The sequence below is a fragment of the Anabrus simplex genome, chromosome 1 (assembly GCF_040414725.1).
Source record: "Anabrus simplex isolate iqAnaSimp1 chromosome 1, ASM4041472v1, whole genome shotgun sequence".
In the NCBI taxonomy this organism is placed as follows: domain Eukaryota; kingdom Metazoa; phylum Arthropoda; class Insecta; order Orthoptera; family Tettigoniidae; genus Anabrus; species Anabrus simplex.
In genome coordinates this window covers 1,641,710,385-1,641,729,359 of record NC_090265.1, presented here as the reverse complement: position 1 = coordinate 1,641,729,359, position 18,975 = coordinate 1,641,710,385, and the positions used below count along the sequence as shown (strand labels likewise).

Below are 18,975 nucleotides of genomic sequence, written 5' to 3'. Positions count from 1 at the left end.
GAAGCAGCCGTGGCCTTAATTAAGGTACAGCCCCGGCATTTGCCTCGTGTGAAAATGGGAAACCACGGAAAACCATCTTCAGGGCTGCCGACAGTGGAGCTCGAACCCACTATCTCCCTATTACTGGATACTGGCCGCACTTAAACGACTTCACTTATCGAGCTCGGTCATAATTGTTCACAGAAGAGTTGAGCATGCTAAGCCTCTAAAAATTAAATACCTTTAATTTTGTACTGCATCGCTTATGACAACCTTTAAAGTAATTACTTATCTTCCTGGCAGTGTCGGCGCGTGGATAAAACGTCTGGGGGTTCACTGCTGTGGAAAATAACGTGTTCAGATTATTATTGTTACTTGATGTTTACATAGCTGTAAAATAGTGGCATTGCTTGATTAGAAACGCGAGTTTGCTTTGCAGAGACACGGCTACAGCTCCGAAGAAGTTGCCAAAACAATGAAGAATGAAAGAGAATATGAGGTGCAACTGCTTTAAGCTGATCCAATTTCCCCTCATTTTGAAGATGTTGCTTACGTAGGAATAACTTCTTCAAGAACGTGTTAGGCAGACTACTGTTATTTATGTGTTGACATATTTTGTCGTTTACTTCTCATAAAACACGTATTACTAATGAAAAGTTTCATTTAATTACATAATCTTAGGCTACGTACGGCTATTGATGCTATACAATCCATAGTTAGCAAGATATTCTGACTCATTGCGGTTAATTACATCAGAATGGCAAAATCGCCAAATTAAAATCCCTTCAAAACCTACCACATGCGGCAAATTTTAACAGCGCGCTCTAAAAATGCTTCGGCTAATTTCGGAACTGCTCGATGTAACTCGTGTCTATCGCTGGTCCAGTTGCCAGCGATTCCTGGGCTATGTTTTCCCTGCTTCTCATAACCCGTCGCCTTGCGCACCCTCCTACGTCTCAAGGCTCCGCGTCTTCAGTCCTGAAATTGAACCTATTCGCTGGTTCCTGAGAGCAACCGAGTGTTGATGTCAAAAATACCGCTACGCGCGCTGATATACAGAGGAAATTTAAGGAATAGACTCTGATAAACCATTATACCTAGACTTATCTATTTCTAGGGGGTTCACTGAACCACTGAACATATAGAACGCCCCGCCACTGCTTCCTGGTACACGGTGATTACAAAGCATGTTGTCTGGCACATTAATGCAAACGCCGTGTTGAACGCATTTAGTTATGCACGTCCTTATATGACAGAATATACAGGATGAACTGAAACAACGTGAACCGGGTATATGAGTGTTAGAGGGTTGATCATAATTGAAAAAAAAATCAGATATCTCGCACTGTTGCCATTTTATCAGCTGCTGATTTTTTTTGCTACTGGCTTTATGTCGTACCGACACAGATAGGTCTTATGGCGACGAAGGAATAGGAAAGGCCTAGGAGTGGGAACGAAGCGGCCGTGGCCTTATTTAAGGTACAGCCCCAGCATTTGTCTGGTGTGAAAATGGGAAACCACAGAAAACCACTTTCAGGGCTGCCGACAGTGGGGTTCGAACCCACTATCTCCCGGATCAAGCTCATAGCCACGCGCCCCTAACCGCACGGCCAACTCGCCCGGTGCTGCTGAAATTAGCCTATCAGATAGCTTCGCAGGGGACTTCAGATGGGCTTTGTAAGACGGTGTTGCTAAATCTGCACGTGGCTTTTGACCGGCTTGAGAGCGTCAATAGAAGAAATAAACTGCTCCAGGGGAGGGAATCGAACAAGGACTTCCCTGCTAATAGGCCCGGACCATAGCAAGTACACTACGGTGGCATTGGCTGAAACCCACGGTGTGTTAGTGTTTAATGCTCATTTCTGGCATGGCTCTCAAGCCCGACCAAGCCACGTGCAGATTTAGCAACGCCGCCTCGTAAAGCCCGTCCGAATTCGCCCGCGAAGCGATCTGATTGGCTAACTTCAGTAGCGGATAAAATGACAACGGCTATAGATATTGACGTAATTTTTTCAAATTACTTCTCAGTATAATCAAAACTCTTACGCTCATATACTCGGTACACGTTGTTTCTGACCACCCTGTGTACATGTATTGTAAGGAGCACCGTAGTTATGAACGTGTAATGTACACCCCTTCAGGCTTGTGTTGTTTGAGAACGCCCTGGGCTAGCGCTCGTAACTGCTCTTTCTCCTGCACGCAGAGTTGTCAGTCGGCTCGTGACCATCACATGCCTGATGTAGAGTTTCTGTTTGTTTAGGACAGTTTACTGCCTGCCGGGGCGGATAAAGGGAGTGAGGGTTATGCTTGCCATGGAAACGAGGGTGGGGCGACTGCGGTTGCCATGGAGATAAATCTTCTGGCCAGCTCGTCTTGTTTGGAGTTGCCAAACCTCTCACTTCTGAGTAAGATCTTGTCGCAAGCAGTTCAGTGTGAGTGGCATTCTGTTTCTCTTTTGTGGCCGTTAGTAAGTATCTAACGGTATTTTAAATACTAATTCCGTACAATCATTGTATTTCAATATATATTTCGAGTACGATGAATATTCCTCGAGGGAGAGGGAGGCCGAGGACACGTCCACCTCGTGAACAAATGCCGTCGGTCGTGGTGTGACAGTTCATCACCAAGGAAGAGAAATTGGTTTACGTCCTATATTTATGCCAATAAGTTGTATAGAGACAAAGTATAGGACAAAGGGCAAGTTGAAGGATTTGTCAGGCTGTAGGTAGCACCCCTGTTAAAGAATAATAATGTTACTGATTTTACGTCCTATAGCACTTCCAGATACCACCGGACTGAGCCAGGACTGAACCAGCTAAGTCGGGATCAGAAGACCAGGTCTCTACTGTTTGAATTTATCAGCTCGGTCCCTGTTAAAGATAACGGAACATGAAACTAAGTCAGTCACAGTCTGGCCAGGTAGTCTACAACAGATGACAGTGATCAGAATGAACGAGGGAACAAGTGGGCCGGAAATGAGGGGGTAAGAGAAAGGAATGCTGGAATGTGGCAACATCGTGAAATGCCACGTGCAATGCTCCTCCCTCCAGCCCTACCTGTCAGAATTCACCTTTAGTTATTAGAGGTATAGTGATCGTAAACTGTGGTCATGCGAGACGTACTCCTGAACCCAGACGTCACAACATACCCCTCCTCACTTTGCTTAGACACCGGGCGAGTTGGCTGTGCGGTTAGGGGCGCGCAGCTGTGAGCTCGCATCCGGGAGATAGTGGGTTCGAATCCCACTGTCGACAGCCGTAAAGATGATTTTCCGTGGTTTCCCATTTTCACACCAGGCAAATGCTGGGGCTGTACCTTACTTAAGGCCACGGTCACTTCCTTCCTATTCCTAGGCCTTTCCTGCCCCATCGTCGCCGTAAGACCTATCTGTGTCGGTGCGACGTAAAACAAATAGCAAGAAGAAGAACTTTGCTTAGAACAAATGTCAGCAGCGGATTCATTCGGTTATTCAGTGCTGTTGGAAGTCTGTGTGTGCTGTGTAGAGATCTTTCGCACTGTCAATTTCAAAACCTTGAAAATGGGCATTTAGGTCGGAATGAGAGTATAAATATTTGTTCTGTAGTAATAAGGAGAATATGCAATGTGTACTGTGTTATAAAAGGTTTACGACTATCAACAGTGGTAATAATCAACGACATTATGTGTTATGTGACAAATGCCATGACTTAATTACAGGTAAGATCGACTTTCATTGATTATGCAAAGTGAAGTAACTTCATAATATCTCGCGGTCCGTGTCAAGTGATCAGAGTTATAGCTTCATTGTTTGTTATGCGACGTTAACATCTTTGTCATAGTGCGGCTATCTACTGTACAAACGTATAAACATTCTAAATGTCGATTATTATGGTAGTTTCCTTTGTTATTTTAGAACAAAACCGAGCTAACCCTTAAAGAATGCGTTCCATTCACTTCGACGTTCGACTCCAACCTCAAGCCTTCACTCTGTACCGAACGGGTAGTATTCACAATACGACATTAATTTGTGACAACGTCCACTGGTCTAGAAGTACGTACATATTCACGGGTTTGTATTTCTCTACCATTCGTGTACTCAGAGATTAGTATATACTGTACATATCACATTTCTTTGAATTAGTGGATAATAATAATAATAATAATAATAATAATAATAATAATAATAATAATAATAATAATAATAATAATAATCCTGAAGCATTATACCATCAGAAATCTTGATGCTTATTGATGATGCTTATTGTTTTAAGGGGCCTAACATCGAAGGTCATCGGCCCGAAATCTTGATCATTTGAGGCAAATCACTAACTTAAAAAAAATTAGAGAACCAAGAAAGAAAATCCTTCCGGAATATCTTTGGTCCAGTAGCATAGAAGGGGTGTGGATGAAAAGGCGGTCTGCTGAGTTATATCAGCATTCTGAAAAAATAACAGACACTGTCAGAAAAAAGCCATTGAAATGGTATGACCATACTAGCAAATGTACCCGTGATTCGCTACGGTATTCTACACTGTGTACGGATTTCTCCGTAAATTACTGTTGAGGCAGTGAGTAAGATTATATTAAATTGCGTGTCTCTTAGCGCTCTCCGCAAAACAAACCGGGGAGGACGCCATACATTGTTTCCAGTGTAAGGTAGGCATTGGGGAAGATTTGACAATAATGGCAGGCCACATTCCCTACTGCCATCACAATCGAGTTCGGGAGTTTCTACTATAACGGCAGGCTCACTTCGCAACCACAATTCACAGTAGAGATGGAGTTTTCATTATAATGACAGACCCCTTTTCCTAATGCCAGTCACAATCGAGTTGGAGATATTTGATTATAATCGAGAAACGCAGCGCTATCTAACGTATCAACAATCGAAACACGACAATAAATGATAGGACCATAGCTGTAGATCTCTCCAAATTGAACTGAAATTGTGCTATCAGTTTTGCAATACGACTTACCGATTCGAAAAAACTACCCAAAAACGAAAGTCTGCACCGTCATTAAAATGCATCCATAGTTGGATGAATTCCTGGGCCAAACGTTATACATTTGAACAACTTGGAATTCTTCCTCAAAGAACATGGTGTTCAGGTTTTGGGATCAGTAATTCCACACACACGGATAAATTAAGGAAGAATGTAATACAGTTAAGAAAGTTGAAATTAATAGAAAATGGGATTATAACTGAGGACAGTCGGATAGGACAAATATGTAAATACCAAATGGATGTATTGGAAAATAATATACTCATCAATAAATTGTGATGATATGAGTTACGAATATAAGAAGGCGGTAACAGAGGAGAAATTTCGGCTCATGGATTCTTAGATAAACAGATAAGAGGATGAGGTAAGCCTAAAGAGGCAAGAACGAGGCAAGGCATTAAAGCGGAAAACAGAAGTAGAATAGAAATACAGTAAAATGATAGCAAATACCAGAAAACACCTTACGGTGTGAAATAATGGGATACACTCCGCAGTACTGTTCAAATATTAACAACTCCCTTTTGTGCTATCCGAGGACAATTGTAACCTCCAACGGTATTCCGCCAATATCCCGCAGAATGGCCGATGGATGCCTCTCTTGCTTTCTACCCAAGGAACAACCACGAATTTACAGGAATGATGACGGAAGTGGCAATATGTTACTTCCCTGCTGGCAAGCAGTCTGAGACGTTGCAATGGTAACCTGTAGGTTCGTTGTCGGTCTATCGGGCACTCAATGCAGAGCATGTGACCGGCAGAAAATAGTATGCTTCTCCGTCATTTAAAGAGTAAGCGAAATTATGTGCGTAACGAAAGTTGTTCATAATGAAGGGACGTTTCACATATAGTCAACGGATTTTACAGAAAATCAATAGTGTAAGAGAAAATGGAAGAAAACTGTCCTGGTTTTCCTATAAACTCCCCGTCTATTCATTCTTAAGTTATATGCGTATTTAAACTTTCCTCGGGATGAGTATACTCTCAGTATGAATTTTGGTTGAGATCTACCCAGCCGTTTCGCCGTGATGGTGGAACAAACAGAAACGAAAAATAAAAAAAAAACACTGATACGGTCTTGAGTTGACCTAAAACGGATAAATATAAGAAAAATTAGCAAAATAAACGAAATTACAGACAGCGGACCCCCTACAACTTTATTCATATAGATTCAAAGAATGGGCAGTATAAGACTTACTAAAAAGATAACTATGTCTGCTCATTAAAAGTCAAGAATAATTGGATAATCGAAATCGAAAAAGAACTTCAAGAAATTAGCATAACAGGTGAAATTATATGGGACAGATGTAGCTTTAGAACGTTGGTAAACAAACATCATTTAGCTGGAAAACGCAAGTAGAGAACCACTACTGCATGGACGGGAGAACGGAAGAAATATCACATCAGAAGAATGAAAATATTTTAGGAAGAGAAGAAAGCAAATTCATCTGCTAAATAAGTTCTATCGAGCCCCATAATTTGGCACAACATTGTGAAAATATAGTAATAATAATACTAATAATAACTATACCTTGATTAAGGCCCGTCCGTGAAGCTAAATTTGTGTCTTCTCCGAATGTGCTTCTATATTTCGTAAAAACGGAGAACTCTGTGAAATCATAGTAGTTTTTCCTCTGAGGACTAGATGTCGTTGATATCTCTACTGTAGCGCAATCTGGGGTTCAGATCCCATTACTGGTCATGGAAAATGTTTCTGTCTGGAGGTTGAACACACTGTCCATTTTATCTTGTTTATTTTAATTAATTCCGCTAAGTGGGGGCACGGAAAGAGCCTCCCCGAAGAGTGTGTGATTTACATTCGGGCGTTCCCTGGGCAACGGTGAGTTGCTACAACAGCTGATCTTCCCAACCCGTAAGTAACACCTATTATTATATAATGACATTCATAAGTCGGGAAAGGTTCTTTTCAGAACCAAAAATGACCATCATATCTATAAACATGGAAGGAATGTCAACTTGTAAACAACAGCTCTTACAAGAACTTCGCAAAACTGCAAACTGTGATGCAATATGTGTAGAGGAAACTCACAAGGATCTACACCAACTACGTCCTAGAATACCAGGTATGAAATTGGCAGTGGAGAGACCGCATGGACAATATGGTAGTGCAGTCTTCGTCAAGCCAGATCTCCAGATACTATCCACATCAATTAAAGAGGAAAATGATATAGAATTAATCTCAGTGGAATTGAGAAATTCGGTTATAGTTTCTGTCTATAAACCTCTTCATGTTACATTCTCATTCATGCCACCTAACAATCTCAATGACCGAAAAGTATCTTTCTTCAACAGCCATGGCAGTATTTGGGGCTATGAACAAGACAAAGAGAGTGGTGAGAATGTTTTAGGAAGACCATCTATCTCTTAACCATGATAGCAAGCCCCCTTCTTCTTTTAACAGTGGTAGATGGAAGCGGGGATATAATCCAGACTGAATATTTGTGAGCGAGTGCGTTAAATCTGTATGTGCTCCTATTCCGAATACACAACATCGCCCAACAATGTGTCAACTGGTAGCTGCCATTAGAGAAAGAGGTCTACTTTAAAAGGAGATATAATTTTAAGAAAGCCAACTGGGAAAGATTCACCAACTTACTGGACGAGAAGATCAAACCACTCAATCCAATTCCACAAGCATATCAATAGTTCAATATTATCATCCAGGAGTATTCATGATCTACAATCCCTAGAGGATGTAGAACGAATAACATACAAGGTCTAACTCAGGAAACCTCTGCCCTCCTGGCAGAGTCCAAATATCATAAACTATTTGAAGAAAATCCTTTCAGCAATGACAGCATCACAATGGGACAACAAGTAATTTCTTCTATTTCTGAAGTAAAACGGGCACAGTGGTTAAGGTCGATCGAAGAGATTGACATGGGTAGGAGTAGTCAAAAAGTTTGGCGATTACTTAGACGACTCAATAGTGATTCCATTACAACTTCAACACATTCCAATTTCACAGCAAACCAAATTGCACATCAACTTCTAGAAAATGGACGAGCATCTAATCGATGTCGACTTCAGAATAAAGGAACTAAGAGGGATTGTGAGCAGGAGACTGATACACTCACTAAACCCGTTACTTTATCTGAACCGAATAGTGCAATAAATCAGTGTAAGAATGGTAAGGCTGCCGGCCTAGATGAAATATGTATTGAACACTTTAAGCAATTTGGACCTGTTGCTAAACAATAGTTACTATAACTGTACAATAACTGTATAAACACCTGCAAGTTACCACGTGTGTGGAGGAAATCCAGAGTAATCGCAATTCTCAAACCACGAAAAGACCCAAACGATTCGAAATATTACAGGCCTATCTCACTGTTGTGTCATCTGTACAAGATCCCAGAACGGATGATTCTTGAAAGACTTACAGTGATCATTGAACCACTTCTCATACCAGAGCAAGCAGGATTCCGAAAAGGGAAAAGTTGTACTTCGCAGGTGCTCCATATGATACAGTAGATGGATACGAAAATCATAAAATCATAGGGGTGGCTTTTATCGACTTATCTGTTGCATATGATACAGTTAATCACCGTATACTGCTGTACAAACTATACAACATGACAAAGGATTACAAGATGACTGAAGTCATTAGAAATCTTCTACAAGATCGTAGGTTCTTCGTCGAATTTCAAGATCAGAATATTCGATGGAGGAAACAAAAAATCGGTTTGCCACAAGTCAGTGTTCTCGCCCCTATGCTCTTCAATATCTATTCGAATGACCAACCGCGGTACCAGAAGCTTCATATATGGGGATGATGGAGCTATTGCTACTCAAGCAAACTGCTTTGAGGTTGTATAAGAAAAGTTATGAGAGGCCCTTTCTGAACTATCCTACTACTACAGAGGAAACCAACTGAAGCCTAACCCATCTAAAACTCAGGTATGTGCCTTCCATTTAAAGAACAGACAGGTGTCAAGGAAATTGCAGGTAGTATGGGAAGATACTCAACTAGATCACTGCCCAGCACCTAAGTATCTAGGTGTAACACTGATCGTGCTCTCACCTACAAACAACACTGCATGAACATCAAGCAGAACGTGTCAGCTAGAAACATCCTTCGCAAGTTGTCTGGAACCAATTGGGGTACAATCCAAAGACGATGAGAACTACAGCCCTGGCTCTGTTTTACTCCATTGTAGAGTACGCTTGCCCTGTTTGGTACAGATCCAGTCATGCTAAACAAGTTGACATTTCTGTAAATGAAACACGTCGACTTATACTGGCTGTTTGAGACCAACACAACGAGATAGAATCTACTGTTTGGCTGGAATCGCCTTACCAGGTATTAGAAGAGAAGTTGCATCCATGAATGTGAGAACTTGAGCACTTTCCTCATGTGCACACCCATTATACGGATATGAACTTGCCCACCGAAGATTGAGGTCTAGGAGGAGTTTCCTGAATACAGCCGAAGATCTAAACGAATCTGCTCAATCCACAAGGTTGAGATTATGTAGAACTAGAAATCCTCAACTTGTTGGTTGGATGCTACCAATTGAATATCTCCCTCCAGGACATGAGGAACATTCGTCTACTTGGAAATCGTTGAATAGGCTTCACACTGGAGTTGGTTGATCAAGAATCAATATAGTAATGTGGGGCTTTCCTGCCACATCCAGGCTATGTGAATGTGGTGAAGACCAAACCACAGCCCATTTCATGAACTGTAGCACAATGGAGGACTTGATGGCTGCGATACCTAATGCCCGTGCTTTGGCAAAATTCTGTGCAGACACTATTTGATATGTATGTAATTAAGTACCGTACCATTATGTGATGTAAAATGTATGTTTCTGATACGAATAAATAAAATTCCGCTAATTTATCAGAATTGCCATTAAATTAACCCTCCCATCTAAAGGCGTGATATCAAGTTGATCAACCTATCATAAACGTTTAAGCTTGTTATTAAAATTCCTTAACCCAATCGAAAAGGTACTTATATAAAACATATAGATTATTCTGCCGAACCACTATATACGAAGCGAATTTTGAGCATAAGCTGTCTGACCTTGCGGCAGCTTTATTGTGTGTTTTACGGACAGAGGATAGAGGAGATCTCCTCTGGGAGATGAGAGGCGGGGTTTTCGGCATCATGACACGTTTATAAACAAATTATGGCAGTCAGTTTTATTAAGTGAATTCATTGCGTGGGAAACTAGGCAAGATTTCTACGTTCTCCTTAGTTTATAATAGCTAGGTCGCCGGCTCCTTCCTCAAATAAAATGCAGGGCTTTGTATTTCCTAAAGCAAATGTAATTTTCTGTCTTCGGACTTTCATATTTTCATTTTTTCATGAGAAATAGTTTAAATGCAAGGAAGCACGAAGAATTACCCCCGTTAAACTTCCTCCAAATTACTGTGGTGTGACTTCTTTTACTTTCTAAATTTCTAATCGTTTTTCGGCTTTACATTTGTTTTCTTCTTACTTAGTCACCCGGTGTCATAGGGCTTTCGGCCACTTAGCTCTGCTACCCGGGTTCGATTCCTGGCTCTGCCACGGCATTTGAAAAGCGGTACGAGGGCTGGAACGTGGTCCATTCATTTCGGGAGGTCAGCTGAGTAGAGGAGGTTCGATTCCATCCTCGAAGAGGTTTTATGTGGTTTCCCACTTCTCTTCCAGGCAAATGCCGGGATGTTACCTAACTTAAGGCCACGGCCGCTTCCTACCCTCCTCCTTGTCTATCCTTTCCAATCTTCCTAACCCCCGACGAGGCCTCCGACAGCATAGCAGGTGAGGCCGTCTGGGCGAGAAACTGGTCATTCTCCCCAGTTGTATCCCCCGGCTCAAAGTCTCACGCTCCAGGACACTGACCTTGAGGCGGTAGATGTAGGATCGCTCGCTGAGTCCGAGGGAAAAACCAACCCTGGAGGGTAAACAGATTAAGAAAGAAAGAAAGAAAGAAAGAAAAGAAAAGAAAGAAGGAAAGAATAATAATAATAAGAAGAAATTGCGCAAAAATGTGTATTACTTTTTAGTAATCCAATTAGGAAATTGTTCCCTTACAGCACTCACTAAAATGGTATCGATCACATCGTTTGTTACGTAACAAACAAACAAACAAACAAACAAACAAACAAACAAACAAACAAACAAACAAACAAACAAACAAACACACACACACACACACACGCACGCACGCACTGCACAGATGGGTCACGTAAACCATGTCGTAAGCAAAGTTTGTGATGGAAACCATTCATTGCCAATCTGTTCAGAGCACTTATCGGTTCGTTGTTCAGTCCAGTCCAGCTTCGATTAATCATTGCATCCGTCCTGTAGAATTCGAAGTCAATTTCCGCTCGTTTTCTTTGTCTAATTGGAAGTAGTTCCTGTTCGTGGCATGTGAGGACAATTGTAGTCTCATTCTTATGCCTTCCATAAGGAAGGTTTCTCTGGCTAGCTCATAAGCAAGTCTTATGGTGACATTTTGGAAATCCCTAAAATTCTTTTCAAGAATCTAGCCTTGACATTCTCAATAACTCTATGGTCAGATAGGGTTAGATATCCCCAAATTAGCTCCAAACCGTATGTCAGGGCTGATAGAACCTTTGCATAGAATAGCTACTAGTTGTATTTAGAGATAGTTTAGTGGATTCCTTCAGATCATATATATTTTTGATGGCTGCCAATGAGCTTTCACTTACATGAATTCTAAAAGAAGTAAAGGAGGGCTGGAACGTAATCCCCAAGTATCTGAAAGTATTCACAACTCCCGGGACTGTTTCACTGCTTGTTATCCTGTCATTTGCCGCTATTCTCCCTTCTTCCCGGAAAGCCACAATAATAATAATAATAATAATAATAATAATAATAATAATAATAATAATAATAATAATAATAATAATAATAATGGGTTTTAGATGTAGATTTTTCCACTAATTATTCCATTTCATGTACTCTTTCCTGAATAGTCTGTGATTAATACACTCTACAGATCCACCTCTCAACTTATTTCCGCTACCCGATTCTCATTTGGCTGTAACATGTGTGGCTTCGGGTGTTCACGCTATAGAATGTTTGTTCAGCGTTTTTTAAAATATGTTTTTTATTTTATGTTTGATGTTATTTTATATTCACCTTAGTTTTTAGACTAATCTATAGAGCCTGCATTTAAGTAACAAAACTTAGCATGAGTCCGCCTCTGTGACGTAGTTGTTAGTGTGATTAGCTGCCACCTCCGGAGGCCAGGGTTCGATTCCCGGCTCTGCCACCAAATTTGAAAAGTGGTACGTGGGCTAGAACGGGGTCCACTCAGCCTCGGGAGGCTAAACATGGAGGGTAAACAGATGAAGAAGAATAAGAATAAGAATAAGAATAAGAAATTAGCATGAGTAGAGGTGGTTCGATTCCCACCTCAGTCATCCTGGAAGTGGTTTTCCGTGGTTTCCCACTTCTCCTCTAGGAAAATGCTGGAATGGTACCTAACTTGAAGCCACGGTCGCTTCCTTCCCTCTTCCTTGTCTATCCCTTCCAATATTCCCATCCCCTCGCAAGGCCCGTTCAGCATAGCAGGTGAGGCCGCCTGGACAAGTACTGGTCATTCTCCCAGGTTGTATCCCCGACCCAATATCTCATGCTCCAGGACACTTTCCGTGAGGCGGTAGAGGTGGGATCCCTCACTGAGTCCGAGGGAAAAGCCAACCATGGAGGGTAAACAGATTAAGAAGAAGAAGGAGAATAAGAAATTAGTATGATTTTTTGTTGTATTTAGACTGATGATTACTTCCAATAAAGTTAAAACTCTAGTAACTGAAGTGGAATAATTCGTGGTAAAAATCTACATCTAACAATTATTATGAGTAAATACCACGGCATCTCTGCTATAACCATTTTGCATCAAAAACAACAACAGCAACAACTACAGCGACAACAACAACAACAACAATAATAATAATAATAATAATAATAATAATAATAATAATAATAATAATAACTAGACACCAAAGAAAGGGATATTCTAAGGAAGATTTTAAGGACTCCGCCTCTGTGGTGTAGTGGTTAGTGTGATTAGCTGCCACCCCCGGAGGCCCGGGTTCGATTCCCGGCTCTGCCACGAAATTCGAAAAGTGGTACGAGGGCTGGAACGGGGTCCACTCAGCCTCGGGAGGTCAACTGAGTAAAGGTGGGTTCGATTCCCACCTCAGCCATCCTGGAAGTGGTTTTCCGTGGTTTCCCACTTCACCTCCAGGAAAATGCCGGGATGGTACCTAACTTAAGGATACGGTCGCTTCCTTCCCTCTTCCTTGCCTATCGCTTCCAATCTTCCCATCCTCCCGCAAGGCCCCTGTTCAGCATAGCAGGTGAGGCCGCCTGAGCGAGGTACTGGTCGTTCTCCCCGGTTGTATCGCTCCGACCCAGAGTCTGAAGCTCCAGGACACTGCCCTTGAGGCGGTAGAGGTGGAATCCCTCGCTGAGGCCGAGGAAAAAGCCGAGCCTGGAGGGTAAGCAGATTAAGAAAGAAAGAAAGAAAGAAAGAAAGAAAGAAAGAAAGGTTTTAAGGAAGATCTTCGACCTAGTTGAGTAACAAGGAGAATAAAGGAGAAGGCACAATTATGAACTATATTTGCGTGTGGAGAAAATAACAGACACTATTAGAAAAAGAAGGATTTATATCTATGGTCAATTAACACAAATGAGACCGGAAAGATCGTCCATTCGAAACTTTGCCTACTTTCTCAAGAGGGTCTGGTTCACTGAGGTGGAAAGGGATTTACAAGTATCGGGGATCTTACGTGATGACATCTTGCAACGTGACCCTTTAAGGAAGAAACTTGAAAATCTACAAAGTTTTAGACCAAAACCTGAAATGAAGACAGGCAAGATGTAGACCGAAAAACGGAAGGAAGTTCACCGGAGAAGGATGCGGGAGTACTGGCGAGTGTTAAATAGCAAGACAGAAAACGGTTGAAATAGCGTGGTCCATAGCTGGCGGAAACGAAATAATAATAATAATAATAATAATAATAATAATAATAATAATAATAATAATAATAATAATAATAATAATAATAAAACCACAGATATAATGAGAAAATAGGCGATAAAATTCTAGGGACACCTACTACACAGAATGGATAACAATAGGCTGACAAAGGGACTTCCAATCCTAGCACTATCACTAAAAAACTGGAACAATTAGTTAGTGGAAATCAGCGATCTACAAGAAGTTGGTATTGCTGAGGAAACCATTCAAGATACGAGCAAAAATTCAAAGTGTTTTCTTTCTATTTGTTCGGGGCGTCTTTTGCCCCTACTTGCACCATATGTGAGGAACGTGCGTGTATTATGTAAATGGCGGAAATGTAAATAGTTGAATGTGAGGAAAAGGAACGTTAAGGACGACACAAACACCCAGTCACCAGGCCAGGGGAATTAATCATTTACAATTATAAATCACGGACCCGGCCTGGAATCGAACCCAGGGCCGCCGGGTGACAGACGAACACCTTGTCCCCTACACCGCGGAGCCGGACAAATGCGAAGCTTACTAAGCGAACATAAATTTGTAGAGAAACCTAAAAGTCAATTATGCAAGATGGACAGAAGAACGAAGAAACGCACTCAGCGAACGAATAAAGAAATATTGGGAAGGAAACAATAGACGTTGTACTAAATAAGTTCAAACGCACTCCTTAGTTGGACATAATCACTCAAGAATCTTCTTCTTCCACAGCTTTTCCTCATACCTGTGGGGTCGCGGGTGCGAATTCTGCAGCACTTATGTATTTGGCCCTGTTTAAAGGCCGGATGTCCCTCCTCACGTTAATCCTATGGGGAGAGATGTATTCACGAGTGTGTGTTTCTGTTGTGGTTGGTAGTGTGCTGTGTTGTCTGAATATGGAGGGGAAAGAATTGGGACAAACACAAACACCCAGTCTTTAAGCCAAAAGAATTAATCAGACGCTATTAAAATCCCCGACACACGACCCACCTGCGAATCGAATCCGGGACCCTCTGAAACGAAGGCCTCTACGCTGACCATTCTGCAAAGAAGTCGATCCACAATTAATCAATAATAAATCCATTTTGGAGGATGCCCTTTCAGACTCCAACCCTGTACGGTATGTATTCTTTATTATGTGTTTCTATGGTGGTTGGTTGGTATAGCCTGTTGCCATTTCTTTATGGATGCAGTGCTTTTGTATCCGTCTCTTGGCACAGGCCAGAGCAAAGTGTAGCTTCCACCGAAGTCCCAGTCTCATCCATGGTTGTGACAATATGGAAGTTGCTGTGGTATGGGTGGCGCTGAGTAATGGCATACGGAGGACAACTAGTGTCTGAGTGTTATGAAAGGTGTTGCTCATAGGGCCAGTCATGCTGCAGTGGCACATTCTGGTCCAGTGATGAAAGCAATGGGAAACTTCCTCACGCCTCATCTTGCGTAGTACGCCTCATTTGGGCTCTGCGATTGGTTTTTTGCGGTTTTCCTATAACTGCATAGCCTTTGGTGATGCTATTTGAGGATCCAAACAGTATCTGGGCTGATGACCTAACAGACAGACACAGACGTGGTGATTGGTAGGGCGATGCGTTTTTATGTGAATGAAGATGTGTAGAGGAGTCAACCAAAGGTGACTAGAATACTTAGCCCGACCAGGAATCGAAACCGGTGTCCTCCGAAGAGAAGGCTACTATGCTGACCGTTCAGCCTAAGGAGTTGGACAAGTATCAAAATGTGAGGAATATCCGAAATAGAAAATATCTTAGAACGCAAGGGGTATATTAATTTGGTGGAACAAAGGAATTGGGGACAGACCAACGGATCGAAGCCTTGAAGAAGAAGAAGAAGAAGAATTAAACGAGATAGGTACAAACAAAGGGATTGTGTATTCGTATCCCACGTCGGCAGCCCTTAGGATAGCTTGCCTTAGTTTCCTATTTTCACACCAGGCAAATGCTAGGATTTTTGCCTTAATTAGGGTCACCGCCGCTACCTTCCCAATCCTACGCTTCCCCATCATTGCGTCGGCGACAACTTTCGATGTGTAAGTGTGACGTTAAACCACAAAAAGTTGAATGGGGAAAAAAGAAGGAAATAAATAAATAGGAAAGAAAGAAAGAAAGAAAGAAAGAAAGAAAGAAGGAAATAAATAAATAAAGAAATAAAGCAGAAACCTTTCAGAGAGGATCTAGTTCTACACTAGTGGCACAGTTTCTGAACTTACCTCCTTTGACTTCGCCGTTTGTGCTGATCGCTGACAGGGACAGCGTGGTGAGAACACACACGACGGCGGAGATGCCGATGATCACTAGAGATTGACCTGCAAGAAAAGAAGAATAAACAGTGCTTTTTCATTTAGCAAAAAATGCATGCTATGCTCTGTTAGCGAGGGGACGTACAACAATTGTAGAATGAGGAGCTATTTGAACAACTCACACTCCATATGGGTACATAATCTGATGTGACAAAGTGTATAGAATAATGCTACATACATTTGAGACGTTTATTTCCGTAAGCGCATATTTGCAGTTTTGAGACATAAATTACAGGAATCACAGAGATTAACGTGGATATTGCTTTTGGGCACAAAATTTGCCAAATTCTCATGTGAAATGAAAAATAAAACATCCAAAATGTCCCGTTATAACATGGAAATCAACTTAAAAGCAAGATAATATTGCTGAAACGAAATTTCGAAGCCAATATTAGTGACTAAATATTTTTGAAATCCTATTTTAATAATTCTTATTATATTTCAGTTTCAGTCGGACACTATTCCCATAGCTTATTGTTGCAAGAGTAATTGTTAATAAAAGTCAAACTGGACTTATTCGTGTTAAAAAGGGAGAACGTAGATTTTACTAGACCTTTATAAAAATATAAAAAGGAAGTCGCCGATTTCCCAAAACGGTAAATGGAATAAGAATACGGACAACGGACACATCCGAGCCCTGAAGCGTTGAGTGAATTCGTTCAGCACGCCAACTCTGTCCACGGCATACACCATTTTGTCAGTTGATAAAAAATAAAAGTAAAGTCATCTCCGTACAGGCCATGAAGGCTCTTGGAGGAGTGGAAGGTAAACGCTTCCACTATCTGTAACCTCGGCACTTGATGGGGTAGAGTGGTTAGCTCTACGCCCGGCAGCCTTTGCTCCCAGGAATTAACCTTGTACTCATTTTTGGTGTAGGCTGAGTGAACCTCAGGGCCATGTGCACCTCCGGAAGTGAAAATATCGTTTCTTAAATGTTATGACTTTCTGACGGGGAATCGAACCCATGTCCTTCCGGGCGCGCCAAGCACGCCTTTACCGCCTCGGCCAGGCAGCCCCTTGTCAGTTGACAAAGGACTCCTAAAGTATTGATTTGTGGTGTTAGTCCAAAATGGGATATTTTCAACCTTATCGTAACTAAATCACGTGGTCATATATGGTCTTAGAACTTCAGAACTAATGATCCAATATTTGGGCAACCCTGCCAAAATTACACTACTCTAAGTGTTTAAGTCTTTTGGAAATGTATCAGACGGTCTACAGCATCAATTTACGTAACAATGTTTTAATTCGTCAATCTTGACTTTAAAGTGGCCTTGATCAGCTGGATTCCCTGTTTTTTATTAAAAAAATTATCGCCAATGTGAAGGGCCCTACTGTCCATGTCATTACCATTAAAACTGGGATTGCTTTCACAGGATTCATTTAGAACTTCTTTAGGCCTAATGAACTGACGATTTAATTTTTGTTGATTCGTATATTCCCTCCGAGTCCGAATTGAGGGGATTTGCTGTCCATAAATGGAGAGCAATAGAAGCAAGGAGACACCCAGGCGACAATAGGTAGACTCGGCTTTTAATGATTTAAAGATAAAATGTGTGGAACAAAACTAGACCGTAGAGTTAGTTGCAAACAGAGGATTGTGGAGATTCATGGTTATTTCGCAGGTGTTTGCAGACAGAATGGTGATATATATATATATACGTCTCTTCTAGGAACTAGGTGTGATGATAGACAACAGATACTAATACCTAACAGTGAACTTTACAAAGAAACCGAAGGAATTGTGGAATCAATGACAGAAGGGACATGTCATGTTTTTCTGACATTACTACAGAATGAACGAAAAGAGACTCATACAAGAGATCCTAATCTACTTAGAGGGAAAAGTGATTGTTCCAAGAGAAGTCAATGAAATCCGTTCAGATGAGAAAATGTGCATGGGACAGGAAGGCATCCAAGACAGAAACCGTTTCAGGTGAGTAGTATCAGAGTTCAAGAATTTCCGAGAGGAACTTGGAGGGCAAGATCCAAAAATATTATTTTTTTAGAACGAAGAAATAAAACAAGCGACAGAACGCGAGTACTGACGGAACATCAAAGCCAATGTAGTAAGAGGATGAATTGCAATTAACTGCGCTGAAGTTGCTACTGCGTGGTGTAAGATTCTATAATGAAGACGTATGGTATGTATATTAATGTTCACTATTTCACCTCCGAAGTGTCGGTTCCCTTCCATTTTTGTTCTCTGATTAGTGTTAATAGAGGATGGTTACACAGTTGTACCTCCCCCTTAAACAATGGCCACCGAGCGAGTTGGCCGTGCGGTTAGGGACGCCCAGCCGTGAGTTTGAATTCGCGAGATAGTGAGATCGAACCCCACTATCGGTGGCCCTGAAGATGGTTTTCAATGGTTTTCAATTTTCGCACCAGAGAAATGCTGGGGTTTACCTTTATTAAAGCCGCGGCCGCTTCCATCCCACTACTAGGCCTTTTCTATTCCATCGTCGCCATAAAACGTATGTGTCGGTGCTACGTAAAGCAAAACTGTAGAGAGGAAAAGAAAACAATGACCACTACTACCACCAATCGGTCCATGCTGACTACTACTAATAAATGTTTTCATTCCTCACTTGAAGGGGGAGGCGGTCCTCCACGACAGTGAAACCGTCTCTCAGACCAGGAGATTTGTATCGGAGAAGAGCATGTGCGGAGAAGGTGAGAGGGTTCGCGGCCGTGGCCTATACTAGGAACTGTA

General features: G+C 41.6%; 1 protein-coding gene across 1 annotated transcript in view; it reads right to left on the bottom strand.

The window, feature by feature from the left end:
• NKCC (sodium potassium chloride cotransporter) overlaps window positions 1–18,975 on the bottom strand; it is a 230,853-nt gene that overhangs the window by 122,404 nt on the left and 89,474 nt on the right. The window contains exon 4 of the mRNA XM_067138361.2: window positions 16,170–16,265. Coding sequence (XP_066994462.1) covers window positions 16,170–16,265 — 96 coding nt within the window. The remainder of the gene's footprint in view (window positions 1–16,169; window positions 16,266–18,975) is intronic.